At 32.2% G+C, this 23,316-nt stretch overlaps 1 protein-coding gene across 7 annotated transcripts in view; it reads right to left on the bottom strand.

Annotated features, from left to right (window-relative positions):
* The window catches only part of MAP4K3 (mitogen-activated protein kinase kinase kinase kinase 3), a 153,327-nt gene that overhangs the window by 21,433 nt on the left and 108,578 nt on the right, over positions 1 to 23,316 (bottom strand). For 5 of the 7 annotated variants that reach the window (XM_012788509.2, XM_012788506.2, XM_012788512.2 and 2 more), the window contains 9 exons: positions 17,411 to 17,469; positions 15,919 to 15,951; positions 11,979 to 12,017; positions 11,678 to 11,731; positions 9,627 to 9,669; positions 7,810 to 7,969; positions 6,604 to 6,716; positions 3,526 to 3,567; positions 682 to 766 (listed from right to left, as the gene is read on the bottom strand). In XM_012788509.2, the coding sequence (XP_012643963.1) occupies positions 682 to 766; positions 3,526 to 3,567; positions 6,604 to 6,716; positions 7,810 to 7,969; positions 9,627 to 9,669; positions 11,678 to 11,731; positions 11,979 to 12,017; positions 15,919 to 15,951; positions 17,411 to 17,469 (628 nt within the window). The remainder of the gene's footprint in view (positions 1 to 681; positions 767 to 3,525; positions 3,568 to 6,603; positions 6,717 to 7,809; positions 7,970 to 9,626; positions 9,670 to 11,677; positions 11,732 to 11,978; positions 12,018 to 15,918; positions 15,952 to 17,410; positions 17,470 to 23,316) is intronic. The other 2 variants (XM_012788510.2, XM_012788507.2) reach the window with 1 other exon arrangement.

Consider the following 23,316-nt stretch of genomic DNA (forward strand, 5'->3'; position numbering starts at 1 on the left):
GACTAATGGCATGAGATTTGTGGTCAGACAGAACAGGGTTTAAACTGAAGCTCTCTACCATCAATTGAACTATGAAATAATGAACCTAAGTGTCAGTTTCCCTAGTGATGAAATAAAAGTACCTACCATGGATTTTCAGATTTAATAAGAATGTGTGTGCATATAAATATACACATCCATGTAAAATATTCACATCTCTGCGTATCTTACATAGATGGATATACGATACAGATACATAGTGAAAGGGCACACAGTCCTTAGTGCCTAATGACAACTATTTTGATTATGACCCTTTTGAGGTAAGAAATCCTCTTAAGTGGTCACTAAACCCTGGAGGGGGGGATCCTCAGTAGCTACATTCCTTCAGCAATAGCTGTGTCAAAAAAATAAATAAAACTATTGTACAGCAATAGAAGGAACATTTCTGGAGGAAGTTGGGGTGGCATTGAGTATATGGCATCACCATATAAATACAGCAACTATATAGTGGAATTTCAATGTTACGTATCACCCGAAAGACTGATAATAGCACAGAGAAACGTATTTACCTTAACATTTAAGAAAAATTATAATAAAACTTTTTTCAGAAAATATTTAGAAAATGAATAAAATCAAATGCTTTCATGGCTCCAGCTGAAAGAAAAATTAGGAAGATAACAGACAATAATAATACAGTACTACCTCTTGTATCTGGGTTTATCCATGATGTTGCACAGTGAATTTTCAAGGGACATCCATTAAAAACCTTTGAAAAACATGCACCCATCTAGAAAAACAAAGAATAACCAATATGAAACAGTGACAAATAAGTCTTTAATATGATATATGTACATATAATGTAATTATTTTCTATTTTAATGTGGGAGACTATAGATGATACACTGAAATTATGATCTTCACATTTATAGAAATAAACTTATCACAGTCATTTGCCTAACAGTGGTACCACAATGATTTTACTCAAGAAAAAGAGAAAAAAAATTCAGTCATATTTTTTTTCTCTTTTCAGCTAAACAGAGCAATTATAGCAACCAATTCTACACAGTAATTTGCCTATCAGAGTATCACTCACAAGTCTCGTATCAAGAGCAAGACAATATTCTCTGGTAAAACAGAAAGCATAATTTCTACAAAGGTAGAAATTTTTCTTGTTTTGTTTCATGAACCTAAAAATGGTATTAATTGTTGAATTTCACATTACAAAGTGAAGGAGTATGATTGATTTGAAATTCAAAACTCCTTTCTTTTTTTCTTTTGAGACAGGGTCTCATTCTGTTGCTTGGGCTAGAGTGCAGTGGTATTATCATAGCTCACTGCAACTTCAAACTCCTGGACTCAAGTGATCCTTCTGTCTCAGCCTCCTGAGTAGCTGGTGCATACCACCACATCCGGCTAATTTTTTCTATTTTTAGTAGAGACAGGATCTTGCTCTTGTTCAGGTTGGGATTTGAAATTCATATATGTGCTTCATCCTCAAAACATAGACTGTTTTTTTTTTAAACTAAGCGATCTGATTATTTATCCAAAAAGATTCATTAAAGAGCTTTACTCTTTGATGTTAATATTAATTTATCAAGCCTATTTATAAATCTTTTATATAATAAATACTTTATAATGAAATAGTATTACTCATTTTAACTTTATGTTGTATTTGCTCTTTTCAAAAGAGCAAAATGTTAATTTTGAAATTATTGTTTTGGTTAAATACTCAAAGTACAAGAAAGCTTACTCATGTAATCACTTTTACTATTGAGGGAAAAGCTCTACAAAAATATCTGGTTAGAGGAAATTTCTGTATTTGCCCTGTTGTCCTAAATTAGCATTGTGCATCATTTTGTATCAGGAATATTTTAATCACAAACATGGAGGTAACATGTTGAGAGAACACATTGACTGTAATCCATTACAGTTACTGCAAAAGATGTTATTTCATTTAAGGCTGAGTAGTATTCCATGGTATACATATACTACATTTTCTCTATCCACTCATGAATACATGGGTACTTAGGCTGATTCCACATCTTTGAAACTGTGAATTTTGCTGTGATAAACATCTAAGTAGAGGTGTCTTTTTGGTAAAATGACTTTCCTTTGGGTAGATATCCACTAGAGGGACTGCTGGATTGAATGAAAGTCCACATTTATTTAAGGAATCTCCATAGAGATTTTTCCACAGAGGTTATATTAATATGCAGTCCCAGCAACACTGTGTAAGTGTTCCTTTATCTCTGCATCCATGCCAGCACCTCTGTTTTTTTGACTTTTTAATAATGGTCATTCAGACAGGGGTAAGCAGCATCTCAATGTGATTTTAATTTGCAATTCCCTGATTACTAATGGTGTTGAGCATTTTTTCATATGTTTGCCGGCCATTTGTCTATCTTCTTTTGAAAAACTTCTGTTCATGTCTTCTGCCCACTTTTTAATGGAGCTGTGCTTTTTGTTATTGTTGCTGGTCAAAGGACACAAAAATTCAGCTAGACAGGGAGAGTAAGTTCAAGAGATCTATTGTATATCATGGTGACTACAGTAAATAACAATATATTGTATTCCTAAAAATTGCCGAGAGTAGATTTTGGCAAAAAAATACGTGAGGTAATGCATATATTAGTTTGATTTAGTCATTCTATAACATATACCAAAAGATCAGTTTGCATACCAAAATTATACACAACTTTTACTTGTCAATTAGAAAAATAAATATAAAAAGAGAAAAAGAAAGACAGCATGGTCTAATTTAAAACAAAAAAACCCAACTAGGTGCAGTGGCTCATGCCTGTAATCCCAGCATGTTGGGAGGCTGAGGTGAGAGGATCGCTTGAGGCCAGTAGTTTGAGACCAGCCTGGGTAAAATAGCAAGGCCTCATTTATACAAAATATTAAAAAATTAGCTGGGCATGGTGGCACGTGCTCGATTGAGCCCAGAAATTGGAGCTTACCATGAGCTATGACTGAGCAACTGCATTCTAGTCTGCATAGAGCGAGACCTTGTTTCTACATGAACAAACAAAACAACCCAGACTATAATATAGGACATCTAAATTCTCGCTAGAGTTGAGTGGAATTTTGTGATCTGGGTGACTGAGATCTTTGGGTCTCAGTTTTACTCATGGGAAAAATAACAGGTTGGGCCACATGTTCCTTCAATGCTCCTCCTTGTTCTAAAATTCCATGGTTTTGATCACTGAAAACATGTTAGAAAAAAGTTGTATCTATATTTTGTACTTCCTAGTATGTTAATACTCCTCTTTCACATTTCTTCAAAAACAGCTGCAAATAAGATTATTAACAAATGTTGGAATCACGAAGCTTTAAAATGTATAATTTATCATAATTTTATTTTGAAAAGCTACTTTTAAGATATAATCAAATACTATTTCAAGTAGCAATCTTATAGATTTTTTTCAAAAATAATGAAAGTTCTTTCAAACAGGCACAAAAATCTAACCAAAGATACACATTCAAGCAATTATTTGTCATTGTACTTAGTTTGAAAACTTAGCCTATTTGATATTTAGTACTTACATGCACTTTAGGTGTTGGGGGAAGACCGTTACTAATCGGCTTCTAGAAAAAGAACGCATACATGATTACACATTTTTGCTGCTGCTTCGTATAATAATACCATATTTCAAACATATTTATTGAAATAAAATACATGAATACATTCTGCTTGTAAAACAAAACATTATAGATATGGCTGAAGTTTCCTATAATGCTTTCACAATGTACTTATTTCTGGTATTTGTCCCCCCAAAACCAGTTTGGTGTATAACCTTCCAAATCTTTTTCTAGGCAAGTTAGACAGATGTACTTATATATTTGTATAGCTTTCCAGACTTTTTTGGTATATATTTAAATATACACCCCCATAGAAAATATTACTTTTGTGTGTGTTTTAAAACATAAAACACATGCACTGTTTATCTACTTGTTCTCTGCCTTAAAATCGGGTTTTGGACAGCATTCTGTGTCAGCCATACAGACCTACTTTATTTAACTGCAACATACTATGAATGTAACATACTTTATTTAGATATTCTATAAATGTTATTGGATATTTAGGTTATTTTCAATATTTTACTATAATAACAATGCTGAAATGAATGACCCTGTGCATACCTTCTTATGCAGTGTATGAATGGTTTCTTTCAGTGTTTACTGTGGAAAGTAAAACTACTGGCACACAGAGTCTGAACTTTACATTTTAGCAGCTACTGACTGCCAGACTGCCTTTCAGAGTGTGCGTATCACACGCCACACGCACCAGCAATGGACTAGAGTTCCTGGTTCCCTATAGTCGCACAGCAATATTGTCAAGCTGATCGGTGACACATTTTTCATGTGTTTCTCATTAATTTGTATGCCTCTTTCGCTAGGAAGGTTGAGAATCTTTTAGAAAACTGTTATCTGTACTTCTTCCCCTGTGTATTCTCTTTTCCCATTTTTTATTGAATTTTTTTCATATCTATTTGTTGGAGTTTTAAAAATATATTCTAGATTTGAACTTTATCTATTATATATGTAACAAATACTTCTCCTAGTCTTTAGATTATCTTAACCATGTTTACAACATATTTTGGAAATTGAAGTTTTAAATTTTGATGAATTCAAGTATATTAATCCTTGGTCAGAGTATACAGACAATTATAAGAAAAGCAAACGCTGCTATATTTGCTCACCCATAATATCCTTAAGAATGGCAGATATTTTTCCAAAGTGCCACATTCCTGAGAATATGAACTATCTCCTCAAGAGGGGAAGCTCTTTGGGTTATAGTCAGACATGAATTTTATGAAAGTCTAGATTTCTTTCAAAGTTAATAACAGCATTTTCAGAAATGACATTATAATTTTCTCCTCAATCTGACATAAATCAGAATCATTTAAACAATGAGATATAAGCAAACAAAAAACTCTGCTAATTGATTTCATATATATAACATAAAAATATGAAATGGTAGTTCTGAAATTAAGATTATATGACATTTTACTTTGTAGATACATTTTTGAAGATTTACAACATATTATTGTCAACAATATCTGACAACTTTTTATTCCATTTTGCAAATAACTTATGTACATTTTCTCATACTGACATTCTTAAATTACCTGATGTCATCTATTTTAGCAAAACATTTTTAGTTAGGGAGCTCTGAATATTATAACTCTCAGATTTAACTTAAGTACTAACAAAATTGTCTGTAAATAATTTCAAGAATTACATCAAAAACTTTAAGTATGTTTCAATATACCACAGATAATGCTTATCCTATCATAGAACTGTTGACATATTTATCTCAGAATTACTGAGACTGTTAGTTCCTTAATTAAGTAACATAGCAGAGGTAAAAACGCATACATAAAAAATGCATACATCTCCCAAAGACAATTATATACTGTGTTACAGTCATTGAGCTGCATTTTTGTACTATTATATTAGCAGGGCTGCTAAAATTTAAACTGTTCAAAGCAAAACAGCACCGCTCAGTTGGACGGAACTTCATAAAACCCATTCCTGAAGGACATTTTACACTTTTGTTAAAAATGTCCTAAATTTCACAAATTACAATGAACCTCAGCCAAATGCCTTAATTGAATTTTAAAAAACAGTATGTCACATTCTACAGCAAAATATTTTTAAAAATTAAATACAGTACAAAAACCTCTAGTGATGTGCTTACTGCACAAACCACAGCACATATACGCACATAAACTAAATATATTATAAATTTCTATACAAGTAACAAATATTAGTATATAAAAAAATACTTTCATCTCACTGACATTTCTTGAAGTATTAGGGACTTTAAAGGATTTTTTGCTGTTGCATCAAATTCTATGATGATAGATGAATGTCTTCCAGTGATCAGAATTCTTTACAAATGTTTAAAAAATTTCATCACTTAGGATCCCCGGTAAGTAATACTTATGTTTTAATAGTTATGTCATAGTGTTTTACTTAACATTTGTACCATGAGTAGCTGCTAAGGCTAATTTCACCTTTCCTGAAATGACATATCTGCTAGATTTTCTCCCCTTGTTAGCTGTTTTTTTTGGTAAGTGCAGCAATATCACTAATTGTGTAATCTATGGCTAGAAATTTGTCTTAAAGTAGAAGCTATAACTTTCTTTATCTATGTCCTTCTTCCCATAACTTGAGACTATAAGAGAAACTTTTAAGTTTCTCTTATAGAGAATTGATATTCTCTCGGATTCCCTTTGACCCTGGACATCATTAAAAAGAAATTAAAAAAAAAGAATCAATTCTCATCAATAAGGATAATAATAATTATTTTGTGAACAATAACAAGAATACCAAGCATTTATCAGTATGAAGACCATGTTTTATATAATACGCTATATAACAAATTAGTCTAAATAGTTTAAACACCAGAATTAATAATTCAAGTTTACCATAGCAAAGTCACTTTTTTCTAAGATTTAAATAATCTCTTCATCATTATAATTAGTACACTAAAACAGCAATATAATAATTATAAAATATATGATTGCTACGGTTTCACTAATTACAAGTGTGAAATTAACTTAATAGTGAAAAAGGAAACAAATATAAGTAGAGGTTACGAATATCAATACCTACTGGTACATCTTTCTTTTCTTTCCTTGAAAGGTTTGTGCCTCTATGTTCATTCTGTTGTTGATATAATGAGCCATCTCGTTCACCATTTAACTGGAAGGAACTCACTCCATTTCCTTTAATAAGATATGTTTAAGTATATTGAAAAATGATTAATTTTCAAGAAAATTTTTACTCAGAAAATTATCAAGTAGGAAAGGAATATATTAACTCTGAGCTACTTTCATTACCATTGGATCACCCAATCAGAATATTTAGTACTAAAATAAGAAGTTTTTTTTTTTTTTACTTTTTTAAATTTTAGCATATTATGGGAGTACAAGGGTTAAGGTTACATATATTGCCCATGTCCCCCTCCCCCCTCGAGTAAGAGCTTCAAGTGTGTCCATCCCCCAAACGTTGCACATCTCATTCATTGTGTTTGTATATACCCATCCCCTTCTCCCCCCTCCCACCCTCCCGACACCCGATAAATGTTACTCCTGTATGTCCACTTAGGTGTTGATCCGTTAATACCAATTGAAATAAGAAGTCTTATATATATGTTCTTCTACTTGTACCTTTATTTTTAGCACATTAGGCAAATTTAAATTCAAGTTGTACTTGAGTACATGCATTTATTTGCATTAAAAAAACAAAAAAGAAATACTGAATTCATAACTACTTTCAGAAAAGGGCTGATTCATATTATGTTATCCAAAAAACTTTAGATGTTCTTTTTTAAATTGGTTCTTTTGGATAAAAGAGAGGAAACTTTACAGTGTTAAAACAGTACCTGCTAGCATTAATTTGGAGGCAAATACAAAGTGATTATAAATGAAATAAATTAGACAAAGTACCCTCTTGTTTTCTAAAACACAAGTAGTCTAGAACCCAAACACATTTTCCTCGTTTGTTCAGAGTTTAATTTCCGCTGCCTTTACACAGTAGCTGAATGATAAATGGGCATTGACCAGTCTCCAGAATAGAGAAGGCTCAATATGAAATGAGAAATGAGGGGCAAAATAGCTCACACTGGGTCATAGGAAATCCTGTCATAAAAACATTGAACCATGAGGCAAAAAGCAGAAAAACATCTCCATAGCCATTGCTTTCCTTCTACTCTATCAAAGGAATTTGAAATACTCTCTTAAAAGAAAGATTTCCTCTATTTTTCCCCACATAGTATGAAAACCTGGTAACACATTTGCTGTCACCCTCCCCCCTTACCTAAGGCAACAGGCTTTTGCGGGGGTAATCTGGGAGGTGGTGGTCTAGGTGGAACGTGGGATGGTTTTGCTGGGCTCCCTGACGTGGGACATCTCTTGATTGTTCCTTGATTATCATCCTCAGTAGAATGAGTTTCTTGTGGTATGAAGATGGACTTAGGCTAAAATAATACAGAAAAAGAGACCAAAAATTAAACATGAAATTATCTTCCTGAAGTATACATTATATTAGAGGCTTTCAAACTGTTTACCACAGATGAATTTCAAGGTTATTCAACTATCTGGTTCAGATTATCTTAATGTATTATTTAAAATATATTCTAAAAATGTACACTAAAATGTGTAAATTTCTCAGGTTTTGCTGCTGTGCCAAAAAATGGGGAGGGGCCTCAATGTCTTTTTTTTTACAGACAAGGTCTCGCTCTGTTGCCCAGGCTGGAGTGCAATAGCATGATCATAGCTCATTGCAGCCTTGAATTCTTGGGCTCAAGCAACCCACCTACCTAGGCTTCCTACGTAGCTAGGACTAGGCATGTGACTCCGCACCTGGCTAATTTTTAAAAAACAAAATTCTGTAGAGACAAGATCTCGCTACGTTGCCCAGGCTGGTCTCAAATTCCTGGCCTCAAGCGATCCTCTCACCTTGGCCTTCCAAAGTTCTGTGATTATAGGTGTGAGCCACTGCCTGGCCAGTGTCCTTCTATTAATTCCTCACAAGCCTTACCACTTGGAGTAGACAAATAAAAATATTCTAGTCTTTCTTATCACTTCCAATTTAAAGGACTCTCTTTTTATTGTAAATATTCAAGCTAATCAAATTTCAGCTCCTTATCAAGGTTAATAAACTCTCTCTTGGATGATTCAACATCTTCTACGTTATAAATGCTTAATCTTTCAGACTAGGGGTAGAAGACAATTAAAATTTATCATATTGGAGAATACAAACACAATATGCCTGAGAAACATTTTTGTGCAGACAATGGAAAAATCTCCAGTTGGCTAAAGGTTTGGAGAATTTATAAATTATAAATGTGTCCCTTATTAGGAAGATTGCTCAACACTTATTTCTTTGAAGTTCAGATCTCTCTACTTCCGTTAACATAAAATAAGTACAGCATTATTTACTTGTATGAATCAGGATTTTCTCAATAGTATAAAATGAAATAAACTGAAATAAAATAAACTGAAAATAAAATAAACCGGATGCCAAGGCTGATAAGACTCCAACTCTCATTTATTATACCCAGCTCATTTTACAATTAAAATCTGCTATGCAAAAGAATTTATAAAATTAAAATAAATTTATATTATCACTACCTATAGTAACTTATTGTACTCTTAAAAAATCCCATCAGTGGGAATTATTTTATTATTTTATGATGATTTTGGTTGGAAAAATAATTTTGTTAAAATTTTTTTGAAAATTAAATATTTATGATGATAAATCACTATCCTTTACCTATTCTTAGAAATCATTATTAGTAGACTGTAGATTTTGAGGAAAAAAAAAAAATCTTACACAAATGTGAGTTTTCTAACCCAAGTGAAATAACACTAATCTATTAATACAATCATTTTTGGCATATAAATTTCTAGAACTTGTTACTTAAGAATGAACACTGAAGGTCAAGCTTGGCATTTAGAAAAAGACAAACAAAAATAATCAAAATCATCTACTTAAATCATAGTTTAGCAACTTCATGATTTTTCTTCATGGATTGCAAATGAAAAGCTATAATAACAATCAAGGCAGTATTAAAGAGGCAGAACAATAATACACATACACACACAATTCAAATTAAAAGTGAATTTATCTACCTTTGGTGGCAAAGGAGGTGGAACTTTTGCTTTCATGGTTGAACTAAAAACACAAGAGTTTAGAATCAGAATTATTCATTTTACAAATGAATCGATTATTAAAATATAATTTTTTCAAAGATACAGAAAAACACTCTATAAAAACAAGTAGCATATTCTAAGATTATAAGTTTTTTCCAAAGTATCTTGTGAAATGTTCAAGATATGTTGAATGAGTTTTTGTTGTTGTTGCTGAGACAGGGTCTTACTCTGTTGCCCAGGCTAGAGTGCAGTGGTGGCATCACAGCTCACTGCAACCTCAAATTTCCAGGCTCAAATGATCCTGAATGAAGTATTATTCTGAAGTAATTGGGAACTTGGAGACATTTTAAGTGAAATAGGCCAGAAACAGAAAGACAAATACTGCATGATCTCACTCACAAGTGCAATCTAAAAAAGTTGATCTCATAGAAGTAAAAAGTAAAGGATACTAGAGACTAGAAAGAGTAGGGGGAAGGGAAGAATAGGGAAAGATTTGTATTGCAGTTAGGTGGAAGGAATAAGTTCTAGTATTTTATACCACTGTAGGATGACTATAGTTAACAATAATATATTATTTAGATTCAAATAGCTAGAAGGAGGATATTGAATGTCCCCAACACAAAGAAATGATAAATGTTTGAGATGATGGACATGCTAATTACCCTGATCTGACCACTATACATTGTATGTATCAAAACATCACTATACACCACATGAATATGTACAATTATTATCTGTCAATTTAAAAAATTAAATTAAAAAAGTAATTGAGTAGATATGTTTGCTTGGTTTCAAATACTATTTTGTAATTAAAATTGGGAAAGATAAGTATAATTCTAGTTTATATCAGTTGAAAGGTAAAAAATTAACTTAAGAATAAAAGCAATAGCTGGCTTAGGAAAATATGATATAATATAAAATATATCACATTGTAAGTTTCATTTCTGCTTCTGTAAGAAAGGAAATATCTTTGATGAAGCTCATCAAAAACTATGTATGTGCTGTATAAACTTACAGGCAGAATTTGATTGAAGCTAAGATTCATTAAAACTCAGGATTAGTTTTAGAAATAGAAAGAATTAAAAGATGATGAAACCCAAACTTCTCAGATGAAGATATTGAGGCCTGGAGAGGTTATGTGACCTTATGCAAGGTCACAGAGTAGTGAGATGGAAAGGAAAATCTATGCTCCCAACTGCTAATCAAGGGCTCTTGTCATTCTACCATGAAAATGCATCTTTCTTTCTTAAAGAAAGAAAACAAAAAACTAAACTAAAAGGATAAACATCAATGCATACATACATAATAATAAAAATATTTCGTCTTTAAAAATATCAACTTATTTGAAATCAAATGAAATTTAATCAAACATATAACAAGCTTCTTTGTACTTGTAGTAATAATTATAGGAGCTATCAATTACTGACTAATCTACCAAAAAATTATTATTTTTATTAATTAGGTTTTTTCAAAGTTCTTTGTTATCAACTAGTATTACAGACTCAAGTGTGTTGCCCCAAAATTCACATGTTGAAATCCTAACTTCCTAATGTGACTGTATTTGGAGATAGGGCTTTTAGGAGGTAATGAGGTTGTAACAGTGGGGTCCTAATCCCATGGGATGGGTGGCCTTATAAGAAGAGGAAGAGAGATTGCTCTTTCCACTTTCTATATCCACAAAAAGAAAAAAGGCCATGTAAAGACATAGCCAGAAGATGGCTGTGTGCAAGCCAGGAAGGGAGCCCTTGCCAGGAACCAAGCTGGCTGGCACCTTGATCTTGAATGTCCCAGCCTTAGACTGTGAGAAATAAATTTCTGTTGTTTAAGCTACCCAGACTATGGTATTCTGTATGTCAGCCTCAGCTGACTAATACAACTGGAAGAGAGAAAATGAAAGAAATCACGGTACAAACCCAAAATACTGTGTTTTCTAATGAGATTAAAATTATTGTCAATGTTAAGCTGCTAGATTTATGAAATCAGGTCAAATGATACCTTTTCTTTTTACCAAAAACAGAAACAGAACATACTGTTTAGATTCATCATCATCCCCTTCATCATCTTCTAAATGTGCCACATGTCCTCTAAAGAAAAAGGGATAATACCATTGTTATTAAATGGGCTTTTTCAAAACAGTATAAGAAGAAATTTTAGAAAATGCAGGAAAGGCTACTGTAAGACAGAATTTTATTTTTAAATCTTTATAAGGTAAATTCAGAATTAAAACAAAACAAAGCAAAATAATCTTAGGCTACACGATGGAGAAGGGGGCAAACTGACTACTCATTTGTGAAATAAAGTATTTTAAGTTTAGTTAAAAATTAAAATTACCGCTGATGTAATTCTTCTTCAACAGACTTGAGAAGACTCCTTAAAAGAAAACACAAAAAAAGTGAGTAAATAAGCAGAGAAATATCAAATATTTATTTTTATCACTTACTCATAATAAGTGACTCATAACCTTACTCATAATTTTTTTGAATGACTACTCTTTTACCATTTACTGAAAGTTTGCTAGAATGATCATCTCTATAACCATTAAATATCAAGTTATATTTAATGAGATACCCTTATTTTCTGTTGTTAATGTCTTATGTATTTTAAATGAGCAAAATAAATCCTATTGTTTATTGAAAAATATCAATTCAAACAGAAGACAATTCACCATGAAATGTCACAACAGTACTGACAAAACAATAATTGCAGGGTCAATTGTCAGGGGTTTCCAGGATTTAAATTTTACCTGGAATATTATACCTGACACCTGAAATTATATTTTCTTTTTCTTAAAATAAGGAAGGGAACACACTTTTAAAAAGCATCATGCTCTCAGGCAATCCTACAAAATGAAACTCACCATGTTGGATCTCTCTGCAAAAGCATGCATGCATGTGATGTGAATACATGAATGTAGTAGCACTTTGCTTTCACGGAAGACACTCACTTACCTGAAGGATTTGTTCTCCAGTGGTGCACGGGCAAACACATTTACACTTTTGGGAGACTAAGCCTGTATCAGACCAGGTGCGAGGATTTTACCATTAGGAGCAGTATACAAAACTTTAATTTTCAGGAATGTAACAGAGAACTTAGAACATTCCTGAAGTTCCCTTACTTCTTTTCACTGCAAGTTCGTGCAGCATACTTCCTAAATTATACTCTTCAAGCATAAAATCTCAATAGCCTTCTCTTATAGAGAGAAATATAGTTACTCATAACTTGCTCGGATAAAAGTGGTTCAGCAAAAAATTTACTCTCTCTAGAAGTTATAAAGTCTTTTAATCATTTTCCCTCCTAAATCATACTGGGGAAAACTGCCCTTAGAATTATCAAAACTTAAAACCAGAGAAACTGAAAGGTAGGGTTATCTACTAGAAGCAAATGATATTTTTAGTCATCAAATATTTTAATTAGGCCAGCTTAATAACAATTTAAATTTTAAAAAATAACAGTTATGAATTTGCAGTGGTAAATGCCTTTGGAAAACCCATACACTAAATGCAAGTTCTATTGTATATATATAAAAATTGAGGTACCACAGTCAAATATTATCTTACTCACAAAGTTCTCCAAGGGCCAGTTCTAAGAAAGTAGGAGCTTCTGTCTAGAGGCAGTAGAGCAAAATGACAAGCTTTAAAGCTAAGATTGCATGAATCTGAATCTTGCCTCCACCACTGTGGTATATGGCCTGGGATAAGTTAACTTCAATTTCCCCATGCTTTAGTTCTCCATTTATGTAAAATGGGAATCACCAATCTCCAAGTGTCTGTCTGAAGATATACTGAATTAACATAGGAAAAGAGCTTAGAGGAGTAACTGAGAACAGAGTAAGTACTTGATTAGTGTTTTCTTCAACATTATTGTTGACTAAACAACATTTCTGTAAACTAGCAGTTCTTAAACTGTGGTACAGATATTGGGGTCTCACAGTCTCCCGCAGGGGATCTGCAAGGTCAAAACTATTTTCACAATACATAATCCCTTTGTCACTCTTATTTTCTCATGAATATACTGAAGTTTTCCAGAGATTACAAGACATGTGGTATCACAAAAGATTAAATGCAATATCAAAACACGAGAATTTAGTTGTCTTCCATTAAGATGGTGTTAAGGATATTTGTAAAAAAAAAATAAAATAAAATAATGCTACTTTTGTTAATATTATTTTGTTTCAGAAAAAACAGGTATTTTTCATTAAAAATGTTATTAGTGGACCTTAACTAAATGTCTGCTGTATTGCATTGACTTATATAAAGCCTCTTGCAATTATTTGCTACCTCTAAGTCTCATGAGAGGAATCAAAGGTATTATAAAGAAGGTACTGTAAAGAGGTGCATTGATCTGGCCCCTAAGGATGGGGATTTTTTTAAAAATACACAAAAAATGTATGTTAATTATGATAACACATAATGATTATATTATTTTAAAACACTTTTGTAAATATTTTGAAAATTTCTGTTTAATTTTCAATACTATAAATATTGATAGTTATAATCCCTATAAACAAAAGCTCTTTGAAGAGTTTTCAATCATTTTAAAGACAGTAAAGGAATCCTGAGACCAAAAATTTGAGAAGTACTGCTTTAAACTATTTTACTAAATTAAACATAATGTCTCTGAACTGTATAAGTGGGCTTTTATATCATTTATAAAAGATGTGAAAAAATACTTTTTCTTAAGCACATGACAATATTTTTTGAGGCATTTTTTTTTCTCTAGTAGAAAACATTAGGATTTGAAAATACTTAGGAAGACAATTTAAAATATAGTTTTACTTTCAGTTGCCATTTTTAATTGGATTGATATGGCATTCCACTTTTTAAAAAGAATCTTCCTAGGAGTTCTCTAATAATAAAAGAAAGTCTGAATAATTAAACATGGAAAAGCAGATAGCTCATGGCCCAGGAACTCATATATATTTTTTATTCATTTACTTGTAAATCTACTACGTGTTAAGATATTTTGTTCAAGTTATAGAATTCATAAAGTCTAATGAAAAATACAATACATGATTTACTTCTTTAGGCTTTATAAAAGAGAAAATAAAACATGGCTAAATTTACTAAAAGATCTGTTTACAGTAAATACTGTATCTTGAGAGCACTGGAGAAAATGTGATTGTGATTTATTCACCAAAACTCAGTGCTATATAATAAACAATGTCACTAGTCCACCAGAATCTCTCATTATGGAACTTACAGAAAGAACACAACAAAACAAAAATAATGCCTTCAGACATTGAATTACTAAGTCAATCTAAAATGAATAGGAAATTTGATGAAGAGGTTAAAAACAAAACAGTGTACAAACACAGATTTAACTGAAGAAGTGAAGAAACTGATATGGGAGATGTCTAAAACCACCACCAAATCTTCAGCCTATTCAAATTAGCTAAGGAATTCATGCTGCAGGTTACTTAAATCTTTCAAATCAGAATTGCCTACTTGCCCCAAAACAATTTGTAAGTACTGTCCTGATTATATTTCAAAACAAAAAACTTCCTATTTCTCTAAAACCGAAGAGCACTTTTAGTCACTTGCTTGTATGGTCAGTAATTATTTACATAGTAGCTTACTATAAACAAGGGCAACTAATAAGTATGTACTAAATCCTAAATGTGCTAAATGCTTTATAATGATTATTCCATTTCATCCTTAGCACCCTATGAGGCAGATACTATTATAATCCCCATTTCTCCAACTCATATAGTTTTACAAGAAGAGCCAGTTCTGCCTCTGGATCTGGCATTGACTATTACTGCACTCAATTGTGCCAGGAATTGTATAATTTAACTTATTCTACGCACTATTACTTAAGTTATTAGAAGAGAATTTATCTTTAAATTTAGCTCTACATTGAAACAAAATCAGAAATAATTTAGAGTTTTCTTTTAAAAACAGTATTTTGTTGGTTTTAAATAAATGGTCAGAAAAGTTGACTTCGGTGATAGCAGAAAGAGAAGAGGCGACAACCAAGTATAAGTCAAAACCCATATGTTTTCAGTTGAAAAAAGAAAAATGCTATGTAACAGATCTAATTTGATAGTTCCTGCATGGTCTGGATAGGTAGAAACCCATCAATGGAAATCTGTCTGCCTGATCACCTATGGAGAAAGCAGGAAATCCCGTGAGTTTTAAAACACTGGCTGGTCACAAGAATAAAGCAGACATATCAGTACAGCAAGAGAGGTGCTACATCCATGCTCATGTCACATGTATGTATATACCTACACACGAAACACAGCCAAAGGTCAAATTTTTGGCCAACCTACCTTACCAATGATTCGTTATATAGAATACAGTTCCTTAAGCAGGGATCCAATTAATCAAAAAATGAAGGTTGGGCAAATTATTAACATTTTACCTAGCCAAAATAACTACATACTATGAAAATGCCTAACAATCAGAAACCAGACAATGGGAACTAAGGAATCTGGAAAAGCATTTAGTGATATGTTTTGGGCCATATGTTTTGTATTTTGCAAGTACACAATTTTAAAATATATTTTAAACGATTCAAAAAAAGGCAAATGAAATATTTTTTTCAAATTACTCAATCTCTTAAAATACAGCAAAATTTGCCAAAAAGTTCCTTAAAACCAGTGACCTCATATTTAGAGAAAATAATATAAAAACACTTCAGATTTTTTTTTTGCTAACTCACTGTGAGACAAACTTTCCTTTACTGTCCACTAACAAGCTAAGACAAGTTATAAATAGCAAATAGTTACTATTTGGGTAAAATTTCATTTTCTGCCAGGGAAATTTTATACTTATTTTCCATTTTAAAAAACATAAAGGCCAATAATTATAAAAAGGCTTAATAATAGTATCAAGGCTAATAATAATATAGAAAAACTCTCATAATATTTAACTGAAGTTCAGCTTAAATCAAAACTAATACATTTCTCTAGGTTGTCAATCAAAGCCTTTTCTCTATGCTGGGAAAAGATAGTATATTTAAGTAAAAAATGTAGTTTATTTAAAAAATTTAGTTTATAAAAAAGAGAGACATGATTTTGCATTATTATCCTTAAAACTACTCTATTTGTCTTTAGTCATCATTTCTCAACTGCTTAACTTAAAATATGGGAATACATATGCCTCCGATTGTAATTAGCTCTATGGATAAATTTCAATGATTCCTATATATTTTTTTTTCTAATCTCCTCCCTTAACTACCTACTGGAACTTTTTTAGCTGTTTACCAGAAATGGTGGAATTTTACAAGAGATTTCAAAGGCTCTTGAGCAAGATTCCTGATGCTGAGAATCACCATCCCCCAAGACCTGCCCCAGTGCACATCACCCCTCCTTAAAAAGCATCATGATCTCTGGTGGTCAAAGAGACAGATTTGAGACTGTTTCTGTCCTGATAGACGTCTTTTATATTACAATTCCTTTCTTCCTTGGCAATCCTCCTTGTCTCAATAATTGGGTCTTTGTGTGGCAAGCAACTGGTTCTAGACTGAAACCCCCGTGCAATTTCGATAACAAACTCTAATGCAACGGAAATTGTATTCTGAAGGTTTAAGTTGTTCTAATTATTAAAATAGTATCTACACTGCTGGAAGATTTTGACAATTTAAATGATACTCCCTTATTATTAATTAAATGATAAGCAGAAAATTAGTAAAAAAAAGCGAAAAGCATATTATAAAATATATCTACCAACCTAATATGATTTACTACCTTAAATATTAAAATACCATATTAAAGGCAATTTAGTAATTCGTGAATTAAATTTTAGAAGAACTTTACTTACTTGTTTGCACCTAAAAAGTAACTACCCTGGTGTCCTTGTCCATATTCTAGTTGTAGATCCTAATAGTACAAAATAAAATATTTAGCAAAATAGTAATATATCAACACCATGATATACTAACACATATTATTTAAAAAAGAGAAACCCCAGTTCCCAAATAAATCTGTATTGCTATATGTTCTTAAAAAGAAGGCATGGTAGGACTTCCAACAATAAAAGATTTCAGAAGTCTGTAGTCCTGATTTAAGTATTTTATTATTTAGGTTGAGTATTTTTCTGGGAATTCTTCCAAATAATATATGCAAAGTTTTATTTACGGTTACTGCTATTATAATCAACACTCATAAAATTCAGTTTTTAGAAAGAAAAAAAGCTCAGATAAAGTATTTATTTTCAAGTTATAATGAAGCAAAAATGATCAGAGAAGAGAATAAGAAACAAAAATCTTGGTTTTCTTTGTACTGAAATAATTACATACATATATATATATACATGTTTATGTATTTCTATTGCTGCTTCATGCAGGTAATAATTTTTTAAAGACATATAATTGGATACTATTTTTAAAGTAAATTATACATGTGAACTTGTATAAGACTGTAAATTGCATTAAAGAACTTTCAAAAAGTTTTTAAATGGTAAAATAGCAAAATTTCAAATTAGTTTTGTATGAAGTTGCCTTTTGTCCCCTTTTTAAAAAGCAACTGTATTTTAAGCACTGTTTTAACTATAAAGGAGGAATGTTTAACATTTTAAATGAATCTTATTTAGAATAAGATTCTAAAAATAGAATATAGTGTAAAGTGCTTTTTATTTTTACAAGATATTGTCAGATTCATGATGAAAGATTAATGCAAAGGTCACTTTGGAGCAGCCTTCTCTATGTTTCCACAGCATTAAACACACAGATGATCTCTAGCACTCACACTGAATTTTAATCTATTTATAAGCCTGTAAAAATAGTGGTCAGGTTGTGATCTCCTCAAACAATAAGAAATGGTAAAATCTATCTTCCTTCTCTACAGCCCATGGCTTAGCAAAGTACTTGGCACACATGAACTGCACCCTAAGTAAATGCTTGTTCAAATGCCAATTGTTTATTTTCCTATAAATAGATAACTGACACTTCAGCCTTAAGATAAAGATAATTCCAGATCACATACTAAGAACATGAGAATTCTAGGCAATACATTGTATTTAAGGGAAAAGCACTTTAAAATGTAAGTACTCTAAGACCTGTCAAAAAAATATCTGATGTAAATCAACATCAAAATCCTGGTGTAGACAAGACTCAAATTTTGTCTTCTTCGATATTTGTGTTCTTCCCTGCATAATAATAAATGTTCTTACCAGTGACAAAAAAGATAATACATCACGAACAAGAAAGATTAGCTGACTGTCACACTGATATCACATAAAAATCTAATGAAAAAGGACACCTGTTCTTTTAAATTTATAATGATTTATCTTACTAGGATAAAATCACTGTTACCACAAAACTGCCACACAATTACTACACTGCATAATTTAAGTGGTCCTGACTTTATACAGGAATCTTTAAACTTTGGTATTCGGTAAAGAGAAATACTAATCCCTATACATATGCTTCTAAATTCAAATTTGTTTTCTTCAGCTATAGATAACTGGGCCCTCTACTGGACCAGTAACATCTTTAACCAAGATAATCTCTTAAATGTTTAATCAAAGTATAGCTTCCAAAAGTACACATTTATGCAGAGTGGCCATGGCTTCTATTATATGAACACAGATGTGTCATAAAACATTGAGCTCATCTGATTCATGACAATTAGCAGGTTGATAATAATGATTTAAAAAAAGAAAGCAATTGCAATCAGCAGTGTACTTATTAGGAAGGTAAGAGAAGCGACTAAAATAACTAACATTTTAATAGAAAATTGAGCACAGGCTCATATACAGAATAACACTCAGGCCAGGGGAGAAGTTGTAGATAGAGCCAGGTCTGATGATTAAGTGTGCTACATCTCAAGTCTATCAGGAAGCTAAAATTGAAAGGGGCTCATTCTGTAATAATTTTGTCTCCCTAAATCAAGTTGTGTTACAGCAACTGTGGAACAAAAATAATGTGCTAGGCATACTATCAAGTAAAGTATTATACTAAATCCTTCTAAAAAGTGTCTAATCTCATTTGATACAACCATTATCTACCAAGCACCTATTACATTACAGGAATTCAGACCATAAATCAGACAGTGAAAATAACAAGAAATTAAAAAAGGAACAAAACTAAAGCCAGAGCAAAGTTGGTAGTTAGTTATATATCTTTAGGGCAGTCTAAGAAAGACTGACCTAAAATACTTTTGAAAAAGGGTTTGAAAGATATTATGTATTAGAAAAACACTACAGAAATTGTGCTTGGAAAAGCACTGAAAATAATTTGAGATATGGCCATCCATTAAAAGCTAAATAAGAATACATTTGAGCATGCCACCATATAAAAAATTAGCAGTGTTAATTAGGCATCAACTTATTAATGAATGACAATGCTTAAACTACATAGTAAAGTCAAATAAGGAAAACACAAGACTGAAAACATGCAATAACCTACTACAGATTCAACTTGAAGTCTCAAACAAAAGTTCAAGATGGTTATACTAGACCAATTAAAATATCTTTTTGGGTCAGAATGTCCTGATTTCAGTGGTTTAATTGAATGGGAGACTATCTCTAAACCTAAGATGGAGTTTCTAAGAAAACATGGTGTGAGAAAGAACTGAAAAAGAACAAAGAATGTAATGCAGGACACTGGAAAAGGAAAATATATGATCCAGAATATTTTATTGTAGTTCAAAAAAAATATCTCCTTGAGAGATTACAAAGTCTATACCTGATGAGAAAACAGCAGGAAGTCAATAGAATTGATACAGTTGGCTACAAAAACACAAAAGAAAAAATACTTTAGCAATATATCTTAACCAAGAAAAAAAGAGAACAGGAGAAAAATTTTTTTCCCGTCAAAAAATGAGAGAATTATGGCATGAATAAGGTCGTTAGTGAGATACCTTTTAATGTGGTAGATGGTTTATAGAAATGAAGAGGAAGTGAATCTAGGATAATTCAAAGATTTTTTTATTAAAAAGTCAGAAAAGCAAGTGGAGTCTGAACAGTAACTGATTAAGCAGGGTTCTGACTAATAAAAGCAGATAAGGAGGACTCAAACTGAATAACATGACTTTTATACTGCAAGCTTAGAAATGAGTATCAATAGGTTAGGTATACTATACAGTACTTCAGAGCAAAGATTATGTTACTACTACTTTATGCACCTCCATAGCAATTACAGTGTTTTACATATAATTAACTTTCAGTATATTTTTATTGGTATATGGGCCAAAGTATTCAGTAAAACTAGGCAAATTTAAAAAAAATAGCATCAGTTGAGATCATACTATAATCTTTTGAGGATAGCATTTTGTGGGTTAACCCCATTTTTTTTTTATTTATTTATTTTTTTATATATCAGTTGGCCAATTAATTTCTTTCTATTTATAGTAGAGACGGGGTCTCGCTCTTGCTCAGGCTGGTTTTGAACTCCTGACCTTGAGCAATCCGCCCGCCTCGGCCTCCCAAGAGCTAGGATTACAGGCGTGAGCCACAGCGCCCGGCCGGTTAACCCCATTTTTATGGTAATGGACAAAATTCTTTTATTTCATGATCACACTACACTGAGTCCTTTGTTTTTATTAAAAACTCAGGCATCATTCAACATTTTAAAGACTTTTCTTATTAACTGCCAGTGCTAAAAATCAAGTTCTATTCTTCTAGTTTCATTTTATGATTACCTGATTTTTTTTTCAAGAAATCACTTTTTGAGAGCAACAAAATTGAGGTATAATGTTCTAAATTCATTTATAAAATCATAAAATGAATAAACTTAGCATTTAAAATAACCAAAAATCACTAACATGGAATCTTTTTTTTTTTTTTTGAGACAGAGTCTCACTCTGTCACCCTGGCTAGACAGAGTGCAACGGTCTCAATGTAGCTCATAGCAACCTCAAACTCCTGGGCTCAAGCGATCCTCCTGCCTCAGCCTCCCAAGTAGCTAGGACTATAGGTACATGCCACTACACCTGGTGAATTTTTCTATTTTTTGAAGAGATGGAATCTTGCTCTTGCTCAGGCTGGTCTAGAAATCCTGAGCTCCAGCTTCCCAGAGTACTAGAATTATAGGCATGAGCCACCACACCTGGCCAACATGGAACTTTTAAGCAGCAAGATCTTTTTAAGGGAGTAAATGTTTCTTCTGGGTCCCAAAAGATCAAGGGCAGACACCTTGGTGACAACTGCCTACTAAAATGAGGGACAGACATTTTGGGTTCATCAGGTTTTTTAGTGGCCAGCAACAAGCATTTGTTAAGAGTTGAAATCTTGTTCACAGTGCCAAGATTTTAGGACTTATAAAATTAGGGGACTGCAATAACTATGAACACTTCACATCCATTAGGATATCAAGAAACAAAAACAAAACAGAAAATAGCAAGTATTGATGAGGATGTAAAGAAACTGGAGCCCATGTATGTTACTGGTGGGAATTTAAAATAGTACATCTTCTATGGAAAACAGTATGGCAGTTTCTCAAAAAATTAAAGATAGAATTATCGTAAGATCCAGTAAGTCCACTTCTAGTTATAAATTCCAAAGCACTGGAAACAGGGGCTCAGAGAGATACTTGTACATTCATATTCATAGCAGCATTATTCATAGTACCAAAGGTGGAAGCAACCCACTGGCCATCAATAGATGGACAAACAAAACAGGGTATTTACATACAATGGAATATTATTTAGCCTCAAAAGAGATATTCTGATACATGCTATAATAAAGAGGAACCTTCAAGACTGTGCCAAGTATCAGACTCCCACCAGCTGGTAAAAAAAAATAAAAGAAAAAAGAAAAAAAAAAAAAAAAGACTGTGCCAAGTGAACAGAGCCAGTCCTATAAGGACAAATATATCATGATTCTGCTTATATGAGATACTGAAAGTAGTTAAATTCATAGAGACAGAAAACAGAATGGTGGTTGCCAGGGGCTGGGGGAAAGAAGGAATGGGAGTTATTGTTCAATGGGTATAGAGTTCCAGTTTGAGAAGATGTAAACATTCTGGTGAGGGACAGTGGTGACAGCTGCATAACGATGCAACTGTACTTAATTAATGTCAATAAACTGCATACTTAAAAAGGTTAAAATGGTAAATTTTATGTTATATGTATTTTACAGGAAAAATAATTAGGCATATATGTTGATTAAAAAAAAAGGGGGGGGGCGAGGAGCCTGTATCACTTAAAAAAATACTGATGATGTTGGGTAGAGGCACTATGCACAGTGGTTTAAGTTTCAATTCCTGAGCCAGGCTGCTTAAGGTCAAATCCCAGCTCTGCTACTCTTGGCTAAAGAACAATGAATTTCAGCTTCTTTGTACCTTAAATACCTTCTTTTGCAAAACAAGGTAATAATATATTTAAAGTACTCAGAATAATGTCTGGTATATAAAATCCTTTAGAAGAATGCTAACTTTTGTTATCATTAAGAGTGAGCTTTAAGGTTGATTTAATAAATTGCAGACTCTGACAAATATTTCATTCATTCCTCTTCTGCTAGAGCTATCGACAAGTTAACTGTCTCTAAAGCTCTCCTCTGTCACAAGATCCCCTGTCAAATGCTCCGCTGTACTATAAGACAGGGCAGGGTGAAAGGAGCAGTTCTAGGGCACAAAGCCATGATATGATAACTTACTCAAATTACTAGGCTAGTTTCACATGTGGTACAGAAAAGAATATTTGTAACTCTAAAGTATTACGTTTCTGGTTTTGTTGTTATCTTTTGCATGGAGGATATTAATAAATATTGATAAATACTAGAGTCCA

This window comes from Microcebus murinus, chromosome 3 (assembly GCF_040939455.1).
Source record: "Microcebus murinus isolate Inina chromosome 3, M.murinus_Inina_mat1.0, whole genome shotgun sequence".
NCBI lineage: Eukaryota > Metazoa > Chordata > Mammalia > Primates > Cheirogaleidae > Microcebus > Microcebus murinus.